Source organism: Semicossyphus pulcher, unplaced genomic scaffold, assembly GCF_022749685.1.
Source record: "Semicossyphus pulcher isolate SPU_LCO1_2020_fin unplaced genomic scaffold, fSemPul1.0.p SCAF_14, whole genome shotgun sequence".
Classification (NCBI taxonomy): domain Eukaryota; kingdom Metazoa; phylum Chordata; class Actinopteri; order Labriformes; family Labridae; genus Semicossyphus; species Semicossyphus pulcher.
The window spans coordinates 2,225,872-2,252,902 of NW_027211648.1; the positions used below are offsets into that span (position 1 = coordinate 2,225,872).

The 27,031-nt window shown below is 42.4% G+C and overlaps 1 protein-coding gene across 2 annotated transcripts in view; it reads right to left on the bottom strand.

The window, feature by feature from the left end:
* Positions 1 to 27,031, bottom strand: part of LOC138591638 (protein NLRC3-like) — a 54,275-nt gene that overhangs the window by 16,897 nt on the left and 10,347 nt on the right. For both annotated transcript variants that reach the window (XM_069662284.1, XM_069662285.1), the window contains exon 3: positions 744 to 863. In XM_069662284.1, the coding sequence (XP_069518385.1) occupies positions 744 to 863 (120 nt within the window). The remainder of the gene's footprint in view (positions 1 to 743; positions 864 to 27,031) is intronic.

The window sequence follows — 27,031 nt, forward strand, 5'->3', positions numbered from 1 at the left end:
CGTGTTAAAAGTGAGCAGGGGAATAACTGATCATTACTAGAGGTTTTTTTAATTATTACATTTAATAGAAATGAATCTGTTTTTGCTGCTTTTGATTTTTACACAATTCACTTATTTTTACTCAGATGTTGACTCAGAAAACAAATCAAATCTGCAGTTATTCACTGCGTTTTATATATTTTACGACAAGTTATGATCAATATTTCCTTCTAAACGATCACAGCTTGTCAAATACCAACTCATTATACCGACGTTGTTTATAGTCGGTTTCAAGGCGCCCTGTAAAGTCTGATTAAAGGTCCGCTTCTTCCTCTCTGCGATATGAAACTCTGGCGATGTTGTGAAGTTTCACATGAGTCCGATCTGCTGCAGCGTCCAATCACTAACTGATATCTAATAAGGGGGCGTGTCGGCCAGTAAAAGACTTCCATGGAGGCTGCTCTCGTGTATCCTCGCTTATCGCTCCTCTGAACTCCCTCCTCCCTCCTCTCTCCTCGCTCCTCGCTCCTCTGAGCAGCGATAAGAGCTTTGAGACGATCCTCAATATGCCGTCTCCGAACTACTTCCGGTTCGAGCGAGGAGCGAGGAGATATCAAAAAAGAGACATGAGAAGCAGCCCTCATCCACCTTAGTGTGAAACCGTTTCTGCATCATGAATATAAATCTATTAGCAAAACATTTAATATTCCTCCTCAATGCATCATCGTCTGTCAGGTCAGTTTACAGTAAAAACAGTCTCTTACTTTGTGTCTGAGGGTCCAGGTTCATTACTGAAGAGTGGAGGATGACCTTTGGACCGGTCACTCTTCAGAGACAGACAGCTGGATACTGCAGACTCTGCTCTCTGTCTGTTGGGCTGAACTCTGCAACACACAACATGTTTTTATTCTTATCACATGAATCCTGATAAATCCTCAGACTACCAAACATTTAAGAAGATCTAAATGCTCAAACTACTGCTGCTGTTGATAACAAACGTTTCATTAACCTTTTGAATTCTTTTATCATCTTTTAACAAAAAACTGGTAAAATGATCTACCTGAATGTCACAACATTTTAGTGGAACTGTTTAATATACCAACCCAAAATCTACAGAAAACATGGTGTTTCAGATGTTACTGAAATAAAACATTTAAATTATTTAGTGTCAGTTCTCTTACTTTGTGTCTGTAGTATCCAGACAGCTGGATACGACAGAGTCTGCTCTGTCCTCCTCTTCCTCCACACAAACACTCATCTTACCAAGAAAAAACACGTCTGTTCAAGAGTCACACGCTAGGACGAGAGAACAGGAAGTAACACAGAGAGAGGAAAAGGCAGAGAGAGAGAGACAGAGAGAGAATACAGTTAAAACCAATAATAAAACCAGTCAGCGCTCCTCCTGCTCGGTGTTCTTTATATCTCTGCTTGTTTTCTTGAGTTACTGAAGCTTTAATGTCAATTATTCAGCCAATCCAGACTTTGTGTCCACAGATGAAAAACTGTCGAGTTTTTCTAACTTTTCTTTCCTCTACAGTCCGCAGGTAGAAACGTGACTCACAGACTTTAACAGTCAAATGATACAAATGTTTATGACCACTCACCCTGCCGCAGCCTTCAGTTTGTTCTTCTGCTGCGTAGACTCAAAATGGAGTCTGAAGAGACACTTTCACTTTCACTTTCATGTTCCCGCCCTGTTCTCATGAGCCTGGATCACATGACCAGGTCGCTCCTCCCATCTCCACTTACAGGAAATAAAGTGCGTTGATGTTTTATGAGGACGCTTCTAAAGGAACAGTAGGAGCTATTTATTAGTTCTTAGTATGTAGTTGTGTATTTAGTTTACTTATAATAAGTAGTTTGATTATTTTAGGCGTGTGCTTTATTTAGATTCGATTTTGATAATATTTTCTTTTGCTAGTTTTTTGTTTCGTTTAATTTTTATTATTTGTTTAGTAAATGTAATTTTTGCATAATTAGTATCTTGTTTTGTTTTGTTTGGAATTTGGGAAAACACTGTGGGCACCTGAGTTTATATAGGTAGGTAGGCAGGTAGCGGACCAGCATGCACCTGGGTGGGCCTATGGTTTTATAAACCATAAGAAACGCACAACTTTGAGTGGACAATGAACTTCTTTTGCCTGCGTACACCACATCCCCATGGTGCATCAGTGGCACTTTGATTATGTTTGATTTATTGCAAGTTTGATTTTTGGGACAAATGGCCACTACAGGAACTCTTACAAAACCAATATGAGTTACAGTTAACATCTTAAAAACACAGCTACCTCAGACACACATGTTCAGAGTAGAGCTGACATATGTTACACAACATCAAAAGAAGGCAAAGGTGATGAATGTGAGAAGTGTGCATTGAACTGGATGAAAGACTTGAAGCTGATAATTCATGGAATGATGGAAAAATGCTCGCTGTACTGAAAACAAACAAATACAACTTCAAATACTAAACAGATATTATTACATTCCTGCACAGTGATGCAGAATGGGCATAAGAGATGAAGTGAATGTGTTACATGTGGTGCTGCTGAAGGAACTCTGCATGTTCGGCTGTGGGAGAGCAATAAAGTTAAAGATCTTTGGGATGGCGTTACAAAGCAAACGACAACTTACACCAAGATTGATGATCCACTCACACCAGAGTCATGTATACTGGGAGACTTGCATGACTTCAGTAGAGACTGTAGAAGAATGAAATATCATCCCTTTTTCATGTAGCGTAAGTAACTATTAATGAAAACAAAGATATTATTTGCACTCATTAACAAAGAGGCAACACCTTCTAAGGGAGGACATTAAACAGATTGAATTTTGGTAATAATCAATGTCATTATCTGGTTTGTAAGTTCTGTTAGTTTCTGCTTGAAGAACTACTAGTAGAACCAGAATAACAGAAACACATCAAGTCCTTTCAATAAGCATATCTCACGCTAGGCGCGCAAGCTAACAGGGGTGAAGCCCTGATACTGTCTTCTTCTAATGCTTTGGATGACAGGCCCACCTGCTCTGAGTACACCGGCACCACTTGGACAGGGGAATCACTGACAGGGCAGCGGTCCAGTCTGTTATTAACATAACAAAATAAGCGTCTCTGTATTTATTCAGTATCACAATCAGCCAAGGTTTGTCTGTTCATTTTAATTCAATGCTGAACCTCCGGTATATTTCCTCCTCACACGGGGCACCAAACATAAGCAGCATAAATAACCACTCATGAAAATGTAAATTTCACTCATGAAGAAAGAGGCACCAGTGTCAAAGGACTGAATTTAATCTCATAGAACTTTGGTAATAATCAATCTCATTATCTGGGTTGTGAGTTCAGAAAAAACTTTTAGTTTCTGCTTAGAAAATAAAATAGACGACGACAACGGCTAGACAACGGCTTCCTTCTCCAGCAGCTGATGAACAGTTGCATTCCTTCCTTTTCTTCTATTAATTGATCTTTTATTTTTTTGTTACAAAAACAGCAATGACGTAAAGTAGGCCCTATGACTTCCAGAAAGATAGCCTTGCTACAGTTGGGACGCCAGTTTAGCTCAGCCGTTAAATCACGCGTCCCACGTACAGAGGCCACAGTCCTCGATGCACGGCCCCGGGTTCAACCCCCACCCTCGACCCTCTGCCGCGTGTCATCCCCACTCTCTCCTCCCCTGTTTCCAACACTATCCACTGTCCTCTCTCGTTCAATAAGGGCACAAAGACAAGGGATTGTACAACTTGAAGAACTACTTAAAATCACCTTTATTCTGCAACAGAGGCAATATTTTGGAACCCACATGTTGACAGGAGTTCTTGCAGACCTGTCGGCGCAGCAGTGAGTGTCGCAAAAAGACTTCCTGGGTTTTTCAAAGACGGTCGTTTGAAATGCTGTGAATTAGTATTTAATGTGTGATAAGTTTCTTTGATGTGCGTCTTTGTGTCATGCTGCTGACAGTGTGAACGCAGCCCTGTTACCATGCTGTACCAACACTAATCACACGCACTCTGCTCATTTGCTCAGAACTAAAGCAAAGTGGAACTACATTTCACATGAGCGCAAGCAAGGAGATATCTTTACAAGGACTCATGGGAAATGTAGTCGTTCATTACAAAGCCGACACAACAACCCTCATTTGAAATAAGACGACCAGAGGGGTATTGCACAAAAGCAGAATAAAGAAATCCAGGATAACTGAGAAAGCCCGGCTTGACCGAGTTTAATCCGCGCATCCTGGCTTAATTGGTTGCAGGTTCGCCGAGCCAGGATGAGAAGGCGCAGCTATGTCAAGCCAGGTGCAGATAGTCGGGATAAGTGCACGTTCAAGGCATTCTTAAATAGACCAAGGGATCGATCACAGAATCACGGATGGAAAAATGGACAAGACTTGTGCATCATAGTTTTCATCCGCAGAACAACAGCTCGTCATGGAGATATACCAAGAAACACATCATTAGAAAAAAAGCACAGCTGCATCACTTCTCAGATGCTAGTGAATATGGATATGGCACTGTTTCTTATCTGAGATTGGAAAGCATCTCCAAAGAAGTAAACATTGCTTTCATGGTTGGAAAGTCCAGAGTTGCTCCCATTAAACAAACCAAAATACCCAGGCTTACAGCTGCTGTATTAGCTGTCAGAGTGGACAAGATGATTAAGAAGGAGCTTCAACTGGAATTGGACCAGACAGTTTTCTGGACCGACAGCACACCTGGGCTTAATTACATTTCGAGTGAAACAAAGAGATTCCACACATTTGTAGCAAAGAGAGTGGCTGTTATACGCGAAGCTACGGAGGTGGCCCAATGGAGATACACAGGCTCTCAACAGAACCCTGCTGATGAGGCCTCAAGAGGACTGTCAGCTGATGATTCTCTAAAATGTGAGCGATGGCTCAAAGGACCTAAGTTTCTGCTGACTGATGAAAAGAATTGGCTAAAACAGTCACCTTGGATGACCCTGAGGTCAAACAAGACATCATGGTTAATGCTTGTGTTGTTGAGGAAGCATCCAATGCTACGAACAAGCTTCTCAACTATTTTACAGATTGGGAAAAACTGAAAACTTCAGTTGCTTGGCTTTTGAAGTTCAAAGATCTGCTTCAAGAGCTAAGAAGACAAGGTAAATCAACTCATGAGCATTCATGCAATAAGAACAAAAGGCAGCAGAACCGCAAAGCAAAGATAAAGGTTCAATCATTGACCCGGGATGATTTACACAATGCAGAATTGGCAATTGTACGCCTCCGTCAACAGCACAGATTTCAAAAGGAAATCTCTCTCTTGGAGAAAGGAGCATCATCTGAGCAGACCAACAGTGACATCTACAGGTTGGATCCCATACTCCAAGATGGGCTGTTAAGAGTAGGAGGCCGCCTGAGGAAGGCATCCATGGCTGAGGCAATAAAACATCCCATAATTCTGTCTAAGGATCAACCCATATCTAAACTTATTCACAAGCAAGTGGGTCGTGCTGGACGTAATCGCATGATATCTGCTCTTCGAAAAACCTATTGGATTACAAATGCAAACTCAGCCTGCAGAAAAATCATTGCTGACTGTGTTATCTGCCGTCGTCTACAGGGGAGGGTTGGAGAACAGAAGATGTCTGACCTTCCAGTTGAAAGAATCTTGCCAGACTTGCCACCATTTACCAATGTGGGGATGGATTATTTTGGACCTATTGAAGTCAAGAGAGGTCGCAGCCTGGTGAAAAGATATGGAGTGGTATTCACGTGCATGACTAGTCGAGCAGTACATCTTGAAGTAGCCCACTCACTTACTACAGAGTCATGCATAAATGCCATTCGACGGTGTAAGAGCCATATTCATGTTTTTGGGTAAAGCTGTTTTGTTTTTGTGCCACTGGGTGTCGCTGCACTATTGCTTATGGTAAAAGGTATAAAGGTATGCTAATAGTAAATGTATGCGTGTGTTTGACCCCGGAAGGGCAAACAGTTTTTGACCGCTGTGGCGACAGGCGGCATGGCAAACCGCAGCTGTATCGTTTGTATTGTTTGATCGATCGTGAATGGAAACTGGATGCTGTATCAACGCTGCATGGTGATTGGAATAAATGGATTGTATTATGCAAACTTAAGACGCCTGCAGAGATCTTATTGAAAACATCAAAGGCAAACGGTATCGTATTGAACTGTACAGCGCGTCAGCCAGGTCACTCCTGGGAGCCAAACACATCGGCAGCTTTAGTACTAGACTAAGCTTCTATAGACGCTTTATGTGTAGACGTGGACAAGTCTCCAACCTCAGGTCAGACAATGGTACAAATTTTGTTGGAGCAGAAAGAGAGCGGAGGGAAGCTCTCAGAAACCTGGATCACAGCAAAATACAAAGTGCTTTAGCAAGAAGAGGAATAGAATGGACATTTAACCCCCCTGCTGGATCTCATCACGGTGGAGCATGGGAGCGGATAATTTGCCTCATAAGGAAGGTGTTGTACTCCATCCTCAAACAGCAAAGCGTGGATGATGAGAGTTTTTGTACTGTTCTCTGTGAGGTTGAAGCCATTCTTAACAGTCGCCCAATCACTAAACTGTCTGATGACCCTAATGATCTGGAAACACTTACACCAAATCACATTCTGCTGTTGAAGGCCAAACCACTTCTTCCTCCTGGGCTTTTTGATGAAAATGACTTGTACATTAAATGGAGATGGAGACAGGTCCAGTACCTGTCTGATTTATTTTGGAAGCGGTGGGTAAGGGAGTATCTTCCACTGCTCCAAGAGAGACAAAAATGGACAAAGCCACCAAGGAACTTTTCTGTTAATGACATTGTTATTATCATGGACCCCTCTGCTCCACGAAGTTCATGGCTGATGGGCAAAGTGACCAAAACCTCTCCAGACAGGAGAGGTGTTGTCCGGTCAGTTCAGCTTAAAACCAAGACAGGCTTTCTGGAGAGACCTGTCACAAAGCTCTGCATGTTACTGGAGGCATGTAGTTAAGGACTGGTATTAAAGACTAAATATGAACATTGACTTCTGACTAATGAAGAAAGAAGATTTGCACATACACCTTTTTGGCTCCTTTTGAAATGTATGTAATTATGTAATTGTAAGTGCACACCAACACAATTATGGGGCCGGTGTGTAGGAGCCATTCTTCATTTATGTTTTGTGCAGGTACCTTATTTTGACCACAAGGGTGTAGTGTAGTTCTGTTTCTGTTTAATTGGTAACCACCCAGTAACCTCCCAGCAGCAGGTGTATGAAATGAGGTGCAAATCGGTGTGAGTAGAATGGTGGTGGGGGAACACAACAGATTTTACCAACATCCAGATGAAAGCCAGCTTAGGTTCAGCTCCAGTAAAACATCGACTTTCATGGTAACGTTCAGTTTTTGTGTTGTAACTCTCATTTTTCTTTGCTGCAATAAAAGGGAACCTCACCCAAAAGAGAACAACTTTGCACAGTATTTTGTTTTACCTGGAATGGAGTTAAAAGCAATCCTCAAGCCACCATTATGTGACTAATTAAGTTTCTTTTTGGATAGTCACAACATTAATCCTAACCACACTTACACAGACTGATAAATGAGGTTAATGTGGCACTGAACTAAAGCAGTATGAGCAAGTAGTTAAACCTTGCTATTGATGCGCCAAATTTGATTCAACTGAAAAAACGTGTCAGCTGTATATCCAGATAAAGCAAGCAAAGTGGTAATGACGAATAATCTAGAAAAATACTTGCATTATTGTTTGGCAGGAGGAGGTGATCAAGTGACAACTTTGGATATAAAGATGTTAATCAGTTGAATGATGCCGGTCCAGGGCATCACAGAAGTCATTCTTGAGGATTTAAATTCAATTGTACTTTTTGGATGAGCACGGAAGGTGCATAAAGTGTTAACATAGATTAGGTATTAGGGTTTTACAACGTTTTAACTAATGTTGATGATAGTAGTCAATGCAGACCGAAAGGAAGAAAAAAAATCTATGAGATGACGTTTGGTTGTTTAGCTCGAGCCCGAACGAGCTAACTTATCCTTACACACAGACCTCCAAGTTACATTACAGTAAAAACATACCCAATAAAAAAAGAGTCATAATATTTGAACACTTAAAGGAAACAGCTACGTACAGCTAACAAACCAGGTAGAATGTGTACCGTTCTTCAACGTTACCTAAAGACTCCTCCTTGGCTGCGGAAACAACTTTACTAGCTAAAGTTGGAGCTAGCATTACGTTAGCTCTAACTTAACTAGCCTCCGTCTGTTTCTGTATAATTTATGATAACTCATGTTTGTTGCCAATATCATACATAAAATCTCGACACTTACCGACATTACCGTCAGAGCCGTTTAATTACAACGTTTATAGTGCAGTTGAAGAAGTTGAGTTGCAAAAAGTTTGAAGGGTTAACGGCTGCGCACCGACCGTTTATGCGCATGCGCTTATTCTCGTAAGTAGCAAAACATCCTCGTACTGCAAAGTCAGAAAAATCAAGAATCCTACATATTATAAAGTGAAACAAGTAAAATGTACAGATTGTAAATTAAGTTTAATGCTTGTTTAAATATTTAAGAACAGAAGACACTCCTGTCAGAGAAATATTGTTTTATCTTTTCTTCTAAAAGAAGAAGTGGAAAGTAACAATTTACTGAAGTACTGTAGGCCTACTTATCGATAAGTTTGAGGTACTTGAACTCAACTTAGTATACTAACTAATCACATCTTAGAGTACTTTATTCAACACTATACTACAGTACAGAGGGGAATATTATAATATTGCACTTTATACTTCATTTATTTTAAAGATGTACTGAGTCAATATTTGTAAGATTCAGCATATTAATACAAAACACAATAATCATGATGATGTTTTCAAATAGAATATTTGACATATTTCAATATGTTAAGACCTCTGTTGTCTCACTTAGGTCAAAGTTTGAAGGCAGAACTTGTACCAGAGTATTTGTAAACTGTGGTTTTGCTATTTTTACTTAAGTAAAAGTTGAACCATGGATGTTTAGTTGTTTTTGTGGTTAAATATGTGATTAAACAGAAGCGCGCTCTAACAACTATGTATCTTATGTGTAAACAGTGCATGTTTTGTACATATGTGTCTTCTCTCATATTTACCTTTTCAAGTAGTTGTAGGAAATCAATAACCTTTTTCTTATAGCTGCTAGTTGGATCTCGTTTGAGGGTTTCATAAGTGGCCGTGTCACTAAGAAGCCCTGTCATCTTAGAATGGTCGTCCTCTGTGTTAAGCATCCCTGTGTTTTTTCCTTTGTCCGCTGGAAAGATAGTGATGTTCTTGTCTCTTGGCAGAGATGCCAGCGCCCTCCTTTCCTGGATGGAAAGGTTGGAAGGGGATGCTTTAGCACTTGAGGTAAGTAAGATAATTATAAAAGATTTAATTTATGGTTTTTGTCCTATAAAACAAGCAAACAGAGTGAACTTTGTGTGAGAGAAAGAAAGTAGAATAAGTATGAAATATGATTCTTTAATGCAGCAGGATTGTCCAGTGCAGTGCATTTCCATGGACAAACAGCAGAGGGCGCCTCTTGCATACGGAATAAAAAATAAGTTAATTATCTGATTTACTTTTGATCATCTGAACCTGAACCTGTCCACTCTGAGAAAGCTAAAAAAAAGTGTCTTTAAATACAAGAACACCTTCATGTTGCATCCTCGCTTTCAATAAGCTTTTAATCAATGACACAGACTAACAGGAGAAGAATCAGAAATAGATTCACATATACACATGTGCAAGGTAAAAGAAGAAGGGATACATGAAGCAGTCAAGGGGCTCCATGTGAACAGATGTTGATCAAGTTTGTTCAATAGAGAGAAAGTTTCCTCTTACGAGTTTAACCTGAAAGTATTTATTTCATTGATAATGGAGTACCCGGACAGAGATACTCGACATGAGACAGGCAGAGTGACATTACATTTACTTTACGATTGATACCTCTATGTGGTGTCTCTCCCCACCACTGTTGCTTCACCACCAGCAGAGGCCACCAGAGAGCAGGGCGGAGCCGGCACCAGCTGGGCACAGTTTGTAATCAGACCTACCTACACTGCCAGCTCAGCCAAACCTGGAGGTGGCCCAGCTGAAGACAATCTGTGATTAGAGGCTGCTGGGAGAAGAGGAGAGGAGGAGCAGACAGAAGCAGAGAAGCAGGGGAACTGAAAGGACTGGAAGAAAGTAAGGAGAAGAAACCCTGAAAGTGAAATGCTGTTGACCCTTCTCTTGTGACCTCCCCATCTCTACAGAAGGACCACCACCCGACAAAGACAGGAAAGTGACTACCCCGATTAGGGAAGAACCTAAGTTTGTTTGCTCCCCTGCCCTTTTCCCTTGGATTAATAAACGCCTGTGATTTTTTTTGTTCAACAAACCCTGTGTGCCAGTCTGGTTTCTCCTCCATTGCTACATATGGTGGAGAATGCGGGCACTGTGATTCTTTCGCTGTAACTCCAGGGAAAGTAAACACAAGATGGAGGAGGCACTAGCTGCATTACTAAAGAGCCAGGCTGAGTTGCAGGGAGCACTGGCTAGGTTAGCACAGCAACCAACACAGGCGGCAGAGAGGCCCAGAGGACCCAGAGATGTGCTAACCAAGCTCACTCCTGAAGATGACGTTGGGGCCTTCCTGGAGGTGTTTGAGAGGACAGCCACGAGGGAAGGCTGGCGAGCAGCAGATTGGGGAGCAATCCTGGCTCCCTTCCTCACCGGGGAAGCCCAGAAGACCTGCCAGGAGCTGACAGCAGCACAAGCAGCCGACTCCCCCACCTTGAAGGCTGCCATCTTGACCCGGTATGGTTTCAGTCTGCCAGCTCGGGCCCAACGCGTCGCTTCCTGGTACTATGACCCCGCCCAGCTGCCGCGGCCCCAGGTAGCTGAACTGATGCGCCGCACTAGAAACTGGTTGGCCGAAGGGGACGGACCGCCGCTACTGGAACACGTGGTACTGGACCGATGCATCCGGGCGCTGCCTGTCGACGCAAAAAGGTCCGCAGCTCAGACCTCACCTAAGAATGTATGTGTCTATAAACTACAGTTTGAGTTCCCGCCATGTAAATGGAAAAAACCCACCAAGTGTTGAACTCAGTGTTCATGACGGCCTGTTTATCATGACGACTTTCAGCCTACAGATGGATTCTGCATGTGTTTGTTTGTTGTTGCATTAACAGTCCCTCCATGATCTCGCAGGCTTTCTCTGTGATTGTTGTGGCCTCATGTGCCTGAATTCACGGCAGCTTTGTTACAAAAGTTCCAGTTCAAGTTGTGATGTTTAGAGGCTTTTTGTGTGAGAAATAAAACATCAACTGTGAGCATCTGAGCTAATCCAACATCATGAATTAACCGCTCCTCGTCCATGTCTCACCAGCGACAGGAATGACAGTAGAAACAGGGGGTCAGGGTCAAAGGTCGAGTCGTGTCACGTAGTGGAATCAGAGCCTGGAAATGAAAATGAAGACACTTCAGGATATATTAATAAAAAAAGCAAAGGAGAAAGGACAGTATTTCAAGTGATGGCAGTCGAACGAGGAGGAAGGAGGACGTGTATGTGGTTGGAATGATCGCTGTTACCCAAACAGACGGGATTTTCAAGGATCCACATGTGGTAGGAAAGTTTGTTGGAGAAAAAGTGGGGAAAGTGAGATCTGTTAGGATAACCAGAAGTGGGATGGTTATGGTTTAATGTATGTCGAAGCAGCAGAGAGATAAAGATCTGAAATACAATCATTTAAAGACCTCAGCAGTGTCACCTGCTTCCCACGTGGAGCAGAGGTCAGGAGGAGGGGGGGTACGTGTCGCGCCTCTGTCTGTGGAGGTGGATTCTGTTTTGGATATTCCAGGAGTGAACGAAGCAAGACGAATGACAAGAAGGAGAGAAGGAGGACACTACATCAGTGTGTGTGTCTTTAGAGGAGAGCTGCCTGAGAGAGTGAGGCCGTATGAGAGAGCTCCTCTCAGGTGCTCCTGCTGTCAGGAGGACGGACATGTTGCTGCTGTGTGTAGAGGAATCAGAGGATGTGGGGAAAACAGCTGCTGTGACTTTAAGTGTAAAGAAGAGAAAGATCAAGCAGCATGCCTTCACTGCGAGGGAAATCACTTCCCAGGGTCCTCACAGTGTCCACAAAGACTGAAGGAGGAGAGAGTGAAGAGGATCAGAGCTGAGAGGGGACTGTCACACGCTGAAGCTGTGAGAAGGATGGAGAGAACTGATGAAGTGATGGCTGAGCAGAAGGAAGAGGAGCGGGGAAACACTGGAGCTCATCAAAATATCTGCACGGACAAAAAATGTTTACTTGCATTCATTTTCATTGTCATGAATTGTCGGTGGATGTACAAGGGAAAGGATTAAAGCGGAGCTGGATGCAGCCGGGAGGTTCCTGGACGTGGTGGACATTACTGCGGAGGAATTGGATATTACACTGAGGGAAGGATTCATGCAAACACAGACAGCTGAGTCTGGTTTATAGAATGGGACATGACAGGGCATCACGTTGGGTGGACAGTGTAAATATTTGACACTGTTAAACTGACACAATCCAGTAGGTGGCGGTGACGTAATGATGATGGATGATGGAGAAGAAGAAACCAGGAAGGAGACACAGCAGCAGGTGACTCAAAGGAAAAGAGAACATCATGAATATAATGTAATTAAAGCGATGACAAAGCCGTGCACATTTTTGTGTACTATCACACGAGCTGTTCAAATCTCAAGGCTGATCTTCCTTGAGGCAGGAGTGGGTGGAGTAACTCACAGCCATGGCAGCGCAGGGAGGAGGTCAGAGGTTATATAAAGGCTGGCTGTGATCATGGTGTTTCCCTCTGTCTGTGACCGAGCTGAAACTGCACAGAGAATGAAGGATTCAGTTAAAGCTGACGGAAACTCTGAAGCTCATTGAGGCGGATGAGTTGGACAAAGGGCAGTCACCTGACAAGTTTAAGCCTGTCAGTAAATCCAGTATTCTAAGTGAAATGTTTATTTTGTTGTGGTGTATTAATTTCTGTGTGTATGATTGGATCCTGAAGAAGCCAAGAGGTTCTCTGTTTACTGTAAAGGATGCATTAATAACATCAGACATTTCCTCTGCTTTGTTTGTCTTTGTTTAAATATGCACGGCGATACATCGATTTATGTTCATTCATTGTTCAGAGAAATCATCCGCACATCCATCCAGTCATCTGTACCGTCGTCCACTCAGCCTGCACTCATTCAATGGTTAAAGGGCTCTTGGATCCCTGTGTTTTAATGTGCACACCAGATACAAGCTCCACGATGCAGCTTTCATTAGAGACAAACTTAGTGACACTGGCTGAGTTTAGTGATCGTCTTTTTCAAGAGCTCTTAAACTCCTTCTGAAGCGAACACACAGACGGTCTCATGTCATTTTAAGAGACTGAGAATGAAAATAACTTCACATGTGAGAATGATGGAAGTGTGTGAGCCTGAACCCTTTTACTGTGTGGCTGTGACTCCACACAGTGATGCATGTGTATATGTCCTCTGAGTGCATGTGTGAGTTTCAGGACCAACAACTAACAGAGGATTCACACAGTGTCTTTTTCTGCTTCTTCTTTTCACTAGTATTATATTCACACTGTCCTTGCTTCTATGTGATTATACAGTTTATGATATGAATGTCATGGTTGGACTCTTTTTTTGTCTCCAGTTTGAGTTACTTTTGGGATTTGTAGTTCTTTTTCTGTTCTTCTTCGTGTAGGGGCAGTGGTGTGGTGTTTCTCTCCCTCTCTCCGCTGCAGGCTGGGGGGTGTGGTTTCCTGAGGCACCGGAGCCTCGTCTCCGCAGCCGCAGCTCGCTGGTAGCAATCAGTGGCTGCTCATTAGCCACACACTGGAACCTGCAGGCTGCCAGAGTATGCCAGCTCTCAGAGCGTGCCTCCCGTCAGCTCCTTGTGCCTCTTCCAGCTCAGCATCAAAGCTTCTACAGACTCACCTCACTCCACCTGGATCAGCTGAGAACACCACACGGACTTTGAAAGCCCCGTTTTCCTGAGCAACCGCTGTGTGAACAATGAACCCCCTGAACCTCGCACCTTTGTCTGTGTGTCGCTCCTGGGTTCAGTTCAGTGCCAATCGGTCACAATGAACTCATATAAACTATAATTAGAGAGGTTTTCTATAAAGTGTTGTCACAGTTGGTGGACTACTTTTGAGTTCAACAAAAGACACCTGAAATCTTAAAACTAGTTCGACCTCTGAAAACAACATTTTTTCTGATATAAATAAAAGATTTCAGAATAATTTTCGTGATGTTGGAAAATGGGGTTAAATGTAGCATCCAATGCTGCTGCAATAACCTTGAAATAAGGCAATATACCCAGTAATTCACATGAGAAAATAGCACATTGTGCTTATAATAAGTCACTGTGATTAAATGGAAGTGTACAATGGGATTGGCTGCGTGAAGAAAGAGGTGAAACTGAGGCCAACATGTGACATTAACTGCTGGATGTCCAGAAACTTCTTAAAACTGAACACAGACGAGACTGAGATACTCGTAGTTGGCCCTAAAAATCAGAGACAGATGATGGACTCCCACCTGGAATCAATGTCTCTGAATTACAGTGAGCACGTCAGAAATCAATATTTTGGACCCGGACCTGAGCTTCCAGAAACACATTACAAATATTACCAGAACAGCATTTTACCACTTGAAACACGTATCAAAACTCAGATCATTCATATCCCAACCCGATGCTGACACATTAATCCATGCATTCATCTCATGTAGGTTAGATTACTGTAATGCTCTATATGCGGGGTCGTCCGAACAATCAGCAGGACGCCTCCAGCTCATCCAAAGTGATGAGTCCTCACACGTACGACAACATTTGAACACATCACTCCAGTACTCAGAACACTTCGCTGGCTCCCTGTACAATACAGAATCCCATTCAAAATCCTAATATTAGTCCACAAAGCACGTCACGGTTCAGCTCCCGTATATATTTCTGACCTGCTCACCGACTACAACCCAATCCGGCCCCTCAGGTCATCAGGTGGAGGTCTTTCAGCTCTACCTAGCATTAGATCTAGGTCTGGTGAGCGGGCCTTTAGTTACTGTGGTCCTTCTCTCTGGAACAAGCTGCCTGCTGACCTGAGGTCCATCACAACTCTACTTTTAAAACCAAACTCAAAACCGATCTATTCTCCCAAGCGTGTGAATAGTTACTTTGTGTGTGTGTACATGTGATCACCTGTGCAGTGTTGTGTGTGTGTGTGTGTGTGTGTGTGTGTGTGTGTGTGTTTGGTTGCTATGTGGTGTGTCTAATGTACATTTGATGACCGTTTAACTGCTTTGATGTTTATGTTGTTCATGGTTGTATTTTTGCATTCCTGTTTTACCCCCAGTGTAAAGCACGTTGAGCTTACCTGTAATGGAATGTGCTTTATAAATAAAATTGCTATTGCTATATAAATGACTATATATGTAAAGTATGTATGTATATATCTTTGTACAGTCTGTGCCCGCGAGCCGCTCATCACAGTTTATAATAACGCAGCGCGGGGAGGAGACAGAGGTTTCATAACGTGGATCTGTGTGTTCATCACGCAGAACTTTCTGTCTGTTTCTTCACTGTTAACAGAGACTCCAGTCTGCTGTGTGCTTCATATATTTCACTGATAAACACAGAGCTGCAGAGGAGCATCAGGCTTCATGAGCAAACACAGTTTTATATCACGTCATCACTTCAGTCCGTACTCACCCGCTCCCTCCCTCCCTCTGTGCTCGTGCTCAGCAGCCCCCCCCTCTCTGTGCTGTGAGTCTGCATCATGTTTTTTCTTATTATTTGATGTTTTTTAAAGTCTAATGAAGGTGAACGAGGCTCCGTGTTTATTTGCATACAGAGCGGGAAAGTGAGATCCCATCACAAGTGGTCACTGAAGACGAGAGGCTCGTTAACGCCAGGTGTGAACAGCTGTGCTTAGAGCTGACCACTTGTGATCGGATCACACAAACCACATGCTGATACCAAATGTGAACAGGGCCTAAGAATCAGCTGGAATAATAACAACACTGTCTTTAATATTGTTTGTTCAGCACAGAGGAAAGAAACATTCGGCTCACATGTTGATGCAGGCGGGGGCTCTGACATTTTAGAGGCTCGCTGATCTTATTGGAGCCCTTCTCATTTATTTCAACGTGCGGCATTAAGAGAAAGTGATGAAGCATGCTCTAATATATACGGGGAAGGGGAAGGGGGGTTTAAAGAAGAAAACTGTTCCTATATTTTCTTCTCCTTTTAAAAGCGGGACGCCCTCAAGCGTCACAAACAACTGAGGCTTTCCCGTCGGTGACAACAGTTCATTAATCTGTCGCCGTAGTGCTCACGGATCTCTCCAGTGAGACTATGCTAGCGGGCCCTTAGCCCTCAGGGAAAAATAGGGCAAGTTTCTCTGTCCCTTTGTGTGGTGTGTGTGTGTGTGTGTGTGTGTGTGTGTGTGTGTGTGTGTGTGTGTGTGTGTGTGTGTGTGTGTGTGTGTGTGGCTATAAGTCAGTAATGTCGCCGTAGTGTGAATCTCATGAGCTTACCTCGGGGGCGTAGCGGAGTCCCTTGAAGAAAACTCTTCTCTCTTTTGATTTTATACCCACTCACTCCGGAACAAAAACTCCCTCCAAAGGACTTCTTAAAGTTTCACATTGCCTTTTATTTGTTCACTCAGTTATAAATGACACAAAATATAAATAATAAAAACATTAAAAAAGTGGTTCTGAAAACAGAACCAGAACTGGTCTGGTTCTGTTTTCAGATGCCTTTAAATGAGGCTGAAAATTAAGAAGTTGGACAATTTGGATGCAATTTAAGAAACCTTAAATTACACTCTCTCTATCTATCAGCTAAATTTGGGGGTCTCTGGCGGGCATTGATTATTCACAAATCCTCGAGTCCTGTTTAGGTTTGTCTACCAAGAGATACCATGCAAACCCTCAATAGGCGTATTTGTCGCCAGGAGCTTACGAGCGTCCCCATATGGCAGGCCCAACAGTCATCGATGCCTTGCTTCAAATCTAAATAACGGCAGAAGTTCAAGTCACAAACGACAAGATTCAAATTTAAAGTTCTTCAGGCTGTTTGCTTTACCTCTCTCTGTGAATGGAGAATCTCTGAGAGACGGGAAGGCATGTCCTGAGGAGAGTGGAGCGGAGAGTGAGCCCCGATCTCCGGACATTTGCCTTTATATAGGCCTCTGTGCAAAAGCTGGAATTTCCCAGCTCCTGCACCCGCAAGTTCACGAGGCCCGTCCACGTGAGGTGAGGGACTCTTTTCCAGCCCACCTATAACTATTGGTCAACCAGAGCCCTACCCCACGTGGTCCAGCTGTGTCCGGGGAGCCAATCATAAATCTGTTCACAGACAAGACCAGTTTCAACAACTCTCTGACCCACAAATAAGGACTCAAAGAGAAGTTCTCTAACAACTTAATACATGTAAGCATACATGATCAATGATTAACAATACATAGTCAAAAGTCCAATAAATGGATATATGACATGGTTACATGAGTACATAAAAGTACATTGACAGAAAAATCAACCATGCAGATTGATGAAGAGACTAAAGCAACTACTAGAAGAATAGTAGCACAGAACTTCGGTTCAGAAATTAAGACTACATAAAGTCCAGGTCCAGGTGGAGGGTGGAGGAGGTGGTGGAGGGTGGAGCAGCAGGAGTGGAGGAGTCTCAGTGTGTCTGCAGAGACTGTGTAGAAGGACAGAGCAGCAGCAGAGCAGTCCACATACTGTGATGATACTCTGTCACACCCAGAGGAACACACGGGGATGATGGTGGACTTTGTGTCTGACAGTGGAGCTGATCTCAGAGCAGTTTAGACTACAGCACCGAGAGTCGTCTCCACTGGGTGTGAGTCCTCTGTCAGTCACTGCTGGATGAAGCTCTCCTCTCCACTCTACCTCCCAGTAACATGGCCCAGTCAGAGCCTCCACACACACGAGCTGATGCTGCTGCTTCACCCTCTGGATCATCAGGACACAGCTGATCCTCTGACAACACGACCATCGACCTGATCGCTCACACTCTGACAGAGATCAATACTCCCACCTGATGAGAGAAGAAGACAGACAACAGAAGTCATACATCAGTGTTTACAGAGAGTCCCTTCATCAGCTGTCAGTCAGCGATGCAGCACATCCAGTTTAAAGACCAGCAGAGACTTCAGTCTGTTCACACCACAAGTCTGAACAGGACTTAAGTACACAGTGGAACTTCACTGCTCAGAGACCCTGAACGCATCATGACTGCAGCAACACAGACATATTCACTGCTCACTGTAAAGATGGATTCACTTCTCTCAGGATTCAAATCAGTTTCTCTGTGACATTTTTTCTGGATAACGCCCGACGACGTGTCCGTTATCAGGAATCTGTGGACTCATGGAGGCCAGAGCCGCTAACACCTGAGGGTTTGACTAATACCTGGAACAGTCATTACAACCTAATAAGGTTCTTATGCAATAAAAACGGAAACAGAACAGGTCTCAGATTTGACCTGGAAACAGGAGATATTTTCTCTGTGAGCGAGAAAGCTAACGGTATGCTAGCAAGACTTAAAGTCAACAACATGATTAACAGTTGACATAAAGTAAATATCATTTGACATTAACAACAAGACTATGTAGCTAACCAGCCGAGTCATTGTCCCGAAATCAACATCAGGATTTGTACGAACAACTTTGTTTGATCATGAAGCCTGATGCCTCCACAGCTCTGTGTTTGTGAAATATATGAACTACACAGCATATGGACATATGACAGCATGACAGACAAGTTTATACTTTAAACGTGCGCTGAAATACGGACAGATCGCCACGTTATTGATTCAGGTACAGAGCAGCAAAACACACACATCTGTGTCATATCTGCTCCTCTCCTAACGTCCGTCTCCTCCCCGAGCGCTCATGATAACTCTGATAAACTACGCATGGATCACCTCCTGCTCATCTCATTCACAGCTTGTGGAGACGTATTTTATTCTTTAGAAAGGTTGTGCGCGGAAATACGGGAGCGATCGCGACCCTGTTGAGTCAGAGGCAGAGCCTGAGAACCACACACAGATCTGTGTCCTCGCTGCGCTGCAGGATTACAAACTGCTCACTGCTGGATCACATTGTTATAAATTCCACTAAACAGCTTGTAGATCACACTCTGGGTCATCTGTCTCTGTCCCGCGCCGTCTCTCCCTCTATTATAGGAAAGCAGTATTATATGTCATGTTTCTGTCATTATTATTATAATCGGAAGATCAATCAGTCCGGGGCCGTGCGAGGCTCAACCCCTGCACACGGGCACACTTTCCACATGTGTGCAGACGGTCTGGAGCCGTTACACGTGACGGGGATTATTATATGGACGAGCTGCTGGTGCGCGCTCGTCTGAAGAACTGAAGCTGCGTTACAGGGAGTGAAACTAGTGAACACCTGTCGAGTCTGGAGTTTACAATAAGCTGTAAAAAGAGCTGCCCCCTCCTCTCCCTGCTCATCAACGATCTGTGCATGGAGCTGAGATCCGTCAGTGTGGAGCTCAGTTAATGCCTGAGAGCGCAGCACGGCGCAGCAGAGAGCGGAGGTGCAGACAGCTTCTCTTCACAATCAGACACAAAACAAGAGCAAACTGCACGGAGCTGCCAAACTTCATGGGCGTGTTTGTGCTTGAATATCATCAGAGCAATTTGCTTTGTGAATGGAACCTTGAGACGCAGCAGATAGCGGGTGCAAATGATGCGCAGTTTATGGAGCTATCAGCCCCGTAATTCATTCTTAGTGAATTCCCTCCTCAGTGCTGTAAATCAAAGTTTCTCTCTTTTCTTCAGCTGCATCCCAGTCAGCAAAGTTCTCAGATCCTCCCAATAAGGTCAAAGAGCTGTTGAAGTCCCTCATTGTTGTGGTTAGATGTTAGCTCGTTACCAAGCTGCATTAACTGTAAACACAGGCTTTGACTTTGTACCCGTTGCCATGGTCAGTCCTTGTAGAAACAGGCTGATGCTACGTAGCCAGCGTATACGTATCCAGAACTACTTAAAGGTGTCCATTGTCAGGAAGTAACTGACACCCTGCAGCCAATCAGAGAAGAGTATTCACCCAGAACATGGTGTAACTACTTCAGTAGAAGTGCTTCAAATGAGAAATATCACATAAAGTGTGTAAAAATGGTGTCTGTCACAGAAATGTTTGGACAAGCTGCCGTCACATGGACAGATATATAAACTATATATGATGTTAAAAGTCCTTCATGTTCATGCAAAGACTGAAGAGCAGAAACATCAGCTGTGATTTCTGGACTTCAGCAGAGGCTCTGTTCTGTACACAGACCATGGTTACTAAATGTAACTGTGGTTCTGTGTAATAACAGACAGTGATTTACAGGCTTCAGGCAGACTGATCTCAGAGCTGTGACAAAGATGAACTGATCAATAGTTTAGTGCTGAAATGAGAGAACGAACACTTTGAGATCAGATTTGATGAACGACAGTTTGATGAACGACGACCACTGTCTCTAAACATCTTGTGATGCTGTCAGCTGTGATCCAGCTTCATGTCCTGTACACATGACCACAACAACAGGGGTCCGTTTCAGAAAGAGAGGTAACTTTAACTCGGAGTTGGTTCCTATGGTAACCGTGTCTGTGGACCTAACCTGGTGGGGAGCAGGTTTTCTTCAGGAAGCTCAGAGTTTCGCTCTGTCTCCTCCCTCTAGAATATAAAACCCTCATTACTTCCTCATTCATTCAGCCCGTCTCTCGCGTGTGTTTGAGCGGTTACAAATAAAAAAAACGTAGCGTCTCTGTGCTGCTCTGACCCCTTTGCAAACGTCTTTTATAATTATGATAAAAAAATCAAAAGACAAATCTGTGTCAAAGTCATCATTTTGAGATTTTCCACCACCACTGCCGAGAGCGCTCAGATGAACTCAAACTCAAAAGACGCCGTAAGTTATTGGAAATGTTTTAAACTAACACATTCAGTTTAATCAACATAAGTTATAATGTATGTGAAGTCAGCATCATGTTAGGGATAAAGCTAATGCACATTAAAACAGCCACTGAATGATATTTCATGAGTTTAATATTTCAAATATGACTGAAGTGAGGTTCAGCCATGAGCCTGTTCTGCCTGAGCCGCACCTTTGAATGATGTTCTGGTGTTTTATTTTTAACTGCTTCCATGTACGTTTTTCTCCCGCTGCATTGCTCCTAAATTAAGATACATTTTAGCTTCCGGTCGTGATTAAGTATTAAATAAACAGACCAGTTCAAACGTACGCGTTCACTCGAGCAGCAGTTTCTTCCCACGCCGCTTCTCTCTCTTTTGCAGCTGCAGCCGTGTTACTTTATGTTTCTAAAAACATGCTCGTATTCGCTGAACGTCCGCGTGATGATTTAGAGCTCCACTGGTGTGATGTAGGAGGACCTCTTTTTGTGTACCGTTGCCATGGTGAATCGTGGTATCGGGGCTCCATGAATGCTGACTTTTATAGTCAGCGTGCACGCACTTAACTCCGGCTGAACCGACTCAGAGTTGATTGAACTAACTCTGATCAGCTGTTCTGGAACCAAAAAGCCAGCGAATTTTAACTGAGAGTAAGTCAAACCACAGTCCGGGGTTAGACTGAGGGTTTGTTGAACCTGCTTTCTGAAACGGACCCCAGTTGTCTTAACATCAAATCCAACATGTGATCACAACACGCTTTGTGCTGATCTGATTGGCTGTCTGTTCTCTCTCTGTGTTTCTGTCCAATCCTGAAGCCTGTCTCTGTTCTCCTCTCACAGCTTCACTGAGGAAAGCAGCCACTGGGAGGGTTGGAGGTTTAGCAGACAATACTGGATCTTTGCTGTGATAATAACTGTGTTTAGTACAATACTGCTGAAACCAACATGGACTGACCTCAGAGTCTCCAGTCTGCAGTGTGGACTCTTCACCAGATCAGACAGCAGCTTCACATCTGAACCCTGCAGCTCGTTGTCGCTCAGCTCCAGCTCTCTCAGATGGGAGGGGTTGGACTTCAGAGCTGAGGCCAGAGAAGCACAGCTCCTCTCTGACAAACTGCAGCTTATCAATCTGAATAAAGAATAAATGATGTGACTTTAGAATACAATGTTCCTGCATGAAATCCTTGAATGTTTAATAATGTGTTCAGAGCTGAAGAAGGTGAAGAAGGTCAAAGTTCAGAAAATGGAAACTCCAAACACCTGAACACAACAGGATGCAGGTTCAAATGTGTGAAATACACAAAGTGAAAAAGAGCTCTCATTAATATTAATGACAACATGCTGCTACTTCAATAAAGACGCAGTGACTTCACCTCTTCAACTCTGCAAGTGTGACAAATATAATACACTCTCAGTCTGATACAAGTTAAAGTTTAGTGCTGCTTGGTCTGTTATGATGTTCAAATCTGTGATCAGGTTCAAAAGATCAAACATTTATGAGGACTGATTCAAATAAGAGAAGCTTTAAAATACTGTAACACACTTAAAATAGATCAACATGAGGAAAGACTTTAATTTTACATCATTAAAATCATTTTGTATTTTTGCATTTGAACTGCATTAGAGTCGATCTGTGATCTGCAAAAAGGTCTTTTCATTTGAAAGTGTGAGATGGTTTGCTTCTGTGTCCACCCTCGTACCGGGAAATCACAGCACTTTCCTCATTTCACTCCAGATGTCTCTGAGGAAACATCACCCAATCACTGTGGGATTATTTCTCCTCATTGTTCAGGGCGGAACACAAGAAGCACCAGTGGCTCCATCTATACAAACTCATGCTGTGCAGCCAAACACAATAAACAAGAAATACAATCAAAAGCAGCAGAAAACAACTGAAGAGTCCACTCAAAATACTAAAGTTTCCAAGATGCCAAATATGTCCCAATGAATTTTGGGGAATGTGAACAAAGACATGGACAGTATTTCTTTTAGAAATAGTGGAGCCAGAAACTCAAAGCATCTTCACTTTAAACTTTTCAGTCGTTACAACAAACAAATATTTGCATCTAAATGTTGGAAAAGAAAATACTGAATATATTTGTTATTTTCTGCTGCTACAAACTGAAATCATTAATAAATGTATCTATTACTGATTGATTTCAAAACATGATGTGGAATAAAAGATGAAATCAGGTGTTTCAGAGGTTCACAGTGAATTATACAGTGTAGGATTTTTCTTCTTCTATCAAGCTTTTAAATGTGGAACTCAACATTGCTCTGCTACAGTCAATGGACTAAAGCAGTGAAGAAGAAAATAGACTTTAGCATTAAGATACTCAGTGTGGATCAGTATAATATCAGCCTTATGTCTGCACTTTAGTGTCAACACAACTTTCACATCATATTAATCTCAGCACAGAAGTAAAACATGGTTTCTGACCTCAGAGTCTCCAGTCTACAGTGTGGACTCTCCAGAAAACCACACAGCAGCTTCACTCCTGAATCCTGCAGCTTGTTGTTGCTCAGCTCCAGCTCTCTCAGATGGGAGGGGTTGGACTTCAGAGCTGAGGCCAGAGAAGCACAGCTCATCTCTGACAAACTGCAGTTCCTCAATCTGAATAAATGAAGAAGATAAAAATGCAGATTTTCCTTCAAATGAGTGGAGTGACTTTTCCAGTGTGTTATGTGGATCATCATAACGTCAGCCTTCTGCAGTCATCATCCAAATGTCAACAGAACATTCAAACACCTTTTCATGTCAGCACAGGTTCATAACATGCTGCTGATCTCAGTCACGTCTGTAATTAGAGAATCATGAACACATCACACATGTTGGACTAAACACTGTTCATTCATTCATTTATTAAATGACCTTCTTCTTACTGTATTTGGGGCTTAGTAGGTCTATGGAATAAAAAGGACATGTCCACATTTGTTGAAGTCTTAAAATAACAGCCACATGCTTTCTGCACATTAAAGACTCATTAGTGGCAGTAATGATTCCTACTGTCCCCAGTGAGTGTGAAGTGGTCCCTTCCTAACAAAACTACACAGCAGGAGAAACTCCATAAGTTCATGTGAAACTAATATGAAGCTTCAGCAGTCTGAGTCAGCCAAATCAAGTGTGTGTCCACCAACGTTTCAAACTATTCACAACCAAATTCACTCTTTGAGTCACTATTCCTCCACTGCAGCTCAACAAGCAGACAGTCAAACACTAAACACTTGATATGTGTCGCTCAGTCTGCTGAAGCCTCTTATTAGTTTAAGCTCAACTGTAAAAGTCATTTTTGTAAAGTGACACACTGTGAATGTTTGTCCTCCATCTCGTAACACTGGAGTCAGGTTAGAAGAGGACTTCTTCACAGACAGTATGGACAGAAGGAATGATGACAGACATTAAATCACTCCAGAAATATATGTGCATGTGGGAATGGGAGTGTTGTATTGAGACTGACTTGAATCAATATGAACCTCTGCATTAAGACAAACATGTTTCTGGTGCACACTATTGATTTGTTTGAGCTGAAATCTAAAGGTCTGTTTCTTCAGAGAATTCCTCAATGCTGACATGAAAACAAAGCAACACTTTGATCTGTTAGAAAGAATAACAGGAAATAATATAGAACCTTAGATAACTCCAACTTAATGCTGTCACTCAGAATCATCACTTCATGTGGCTTTAAGCAGCTGTAACACTTGTTTATCTGAAGGATGCTGAACCTTTTGACCTGTTCAAATGACTTTGATGTGTCATTTCATCTTTATCCAGCTTCTAAAGTTTGACTGAACTTTGATCAATAAAATCTATTTACAGTCTGTTCATGTTGTCAATCACAAACACTATGACTGATAGTTTTGTCCTCATTACATCAGAGTCCTTTTTTAACCCTTCAAACAGACCTTGAATCCTGCTCTGTTGTGTTGTTGTGGCTGCTGTTAGGCCGCTGCTGCTATATTTGACCTTCGCCTGACCTTCCTAATTAAATATTGATTCAGCTAAAAGAATTAAGTGATAGGTTCAAATATACGATCAATTAAAAGTCAATAAATATCAATTAAAGTCAAAGAAATTAAGTTTAAAATATCACAGTTAAAGTTACAGTGCAGATATAAATAATATATATCAAAAATAGTGATTCAAATAAATGTATGAAAATAATGTAATAAAAGGCAGCTGTGAACAGGTGAGTCTTCAGCCTTGGTCTAAAAGAAGTGAGTGTTTCAGCAGACCTGCATGTTTCTGGGAGTTTGTTCCAGATATACGGAGCATAAAAACTGAACGCTGCTTCTCCATGTTTGGTTCTGACTCTGGGGACAGAAAGCAGACCTGTCCCGGACGACCTGACTGGTCTGGATGGTTCGTACTGTGTCAGTAGATCACAAATGTATTTTGGCCCCACACCAATCAGCGCTTTGTAAACAGTAGTATTTTGACATCTATTCTCTGGCAGACAGGGAGCCAGTGTAAAGAGCTCACAACTGGAGGGATGTGATCTACTGTCTTGGTCTTAGTGAGGACTCTAGCAGCAGCGTTCTGAATCAGCTGCAGCTGACATTACCAGAGAAAATGTCACTAATATCTGCAAAATATGAAGACTGGAAAAAGACAAACTAATGCATGATCAGAATTCTTTTTGAATAGAGATTGTAAGAGTCTACACTATATGTGTAGAAAGAATGATGAAGATCTGATATTGATAACCTATTGGTTTTAGGTTGTTCTGTGAAACATCCAGAAACCTGCTACCCCTTGTGACTGATCATTAAAAATAGTGCTTCAAGAAAAACTGCCACTGTGGCCTCATACTTTGACCCATTTCAAACATTTCAGGGTCTTTTCATTTGAAAGTGTGAGATGGTTTGCTTCTGTGTCCACCCTCGTACCGGGAAATCACAGCACTTTCCTCATTTCACTCCAGATGTCTCTGAGGAAACATCACCCAATCACTGTGGGATTATTTCTCCTCATTGTTCAGGGCGGAACACAAGAAGCACCAGTGGCTCCATCTATACAAACTCATGCTGTGCAGCCAAACACAATAAACAAGAAATACAATCAAAAGCAGCAGAAAACAACTGAAGAGTCCACTCAAAATACTAAAGTTTCCAAGATGCCAAATATGTCCCAATGAATTTTGGGGAATGTGAACAAAGACATGGACAGTATTTCTTTTAGAAATAGTGGAGCCATAAACTCAAAGCATCTTCACTTTAAACTTTTCAGTCGTTACAACAAACAAATATTTGCATCTAAATGTTGGAAAAGAAAATACTGAATATATTTGTTATTTTCTGCTGCTACAAACTGAAATCATTAATAAATATATCTATTACTGATTGATTTCAAAACATGATGTGGAATAAAAGATGAAATCAGGTGTTTCAGAGGTTCACAGTGAATTATACAGTGTAGGATTTTTCTTCTTCTATCAAGCTTTTAAATGTGGAACTCAACATTGCTCTGCTACAGTCAATGGACTAAAGCAGTGAAGAAGAAAATAGACTTTAGCATTAAGATACTCAGTGTGGATCAGTATAATATCAGCCTTATGTCTGCACTTTAGTGTCAACACAACTTTCACATCATATTAATCTCAGCACAGAAGTAAAACATGGTTTCTGACCTCAGAGTCTCCAGTCTACAGTGTGGACTCTCCAGAAAACCACACAGCAGCTTCACTCCTGAATCCTGCAGCTCGTTGTTGCTCAGCCTCAGCTCTCTCAGATGGGAGGGGTTGGACTTCAGAGCTGAGGCCAGAGAAGCACAGCTCATCTCTGACAAACTGCAGCCACTCAATCTGAATAAATGATGAAAATAAAAATGCAGATTTTCCTTCAAATGAGTGGAGTGACTTTTCCAGTGTGTTATGTGGATCATCATAACGTCAGCCTTCTGCAGTCATCATCCAAATGTCAACAGAACATTCAAACACCTTTTCATGTCAGCACAGGTTCATAACATGCTGCTGATCTCAGTCACGTCTGTAATTAGAGAATCATGAACACATCACACATGTTGGACTAAACACTGTTCATTCATTCATTTATTAAATGACCTTCTTCTTACTGTATTTGGGGCTTAGTAGGTCTATGGAAT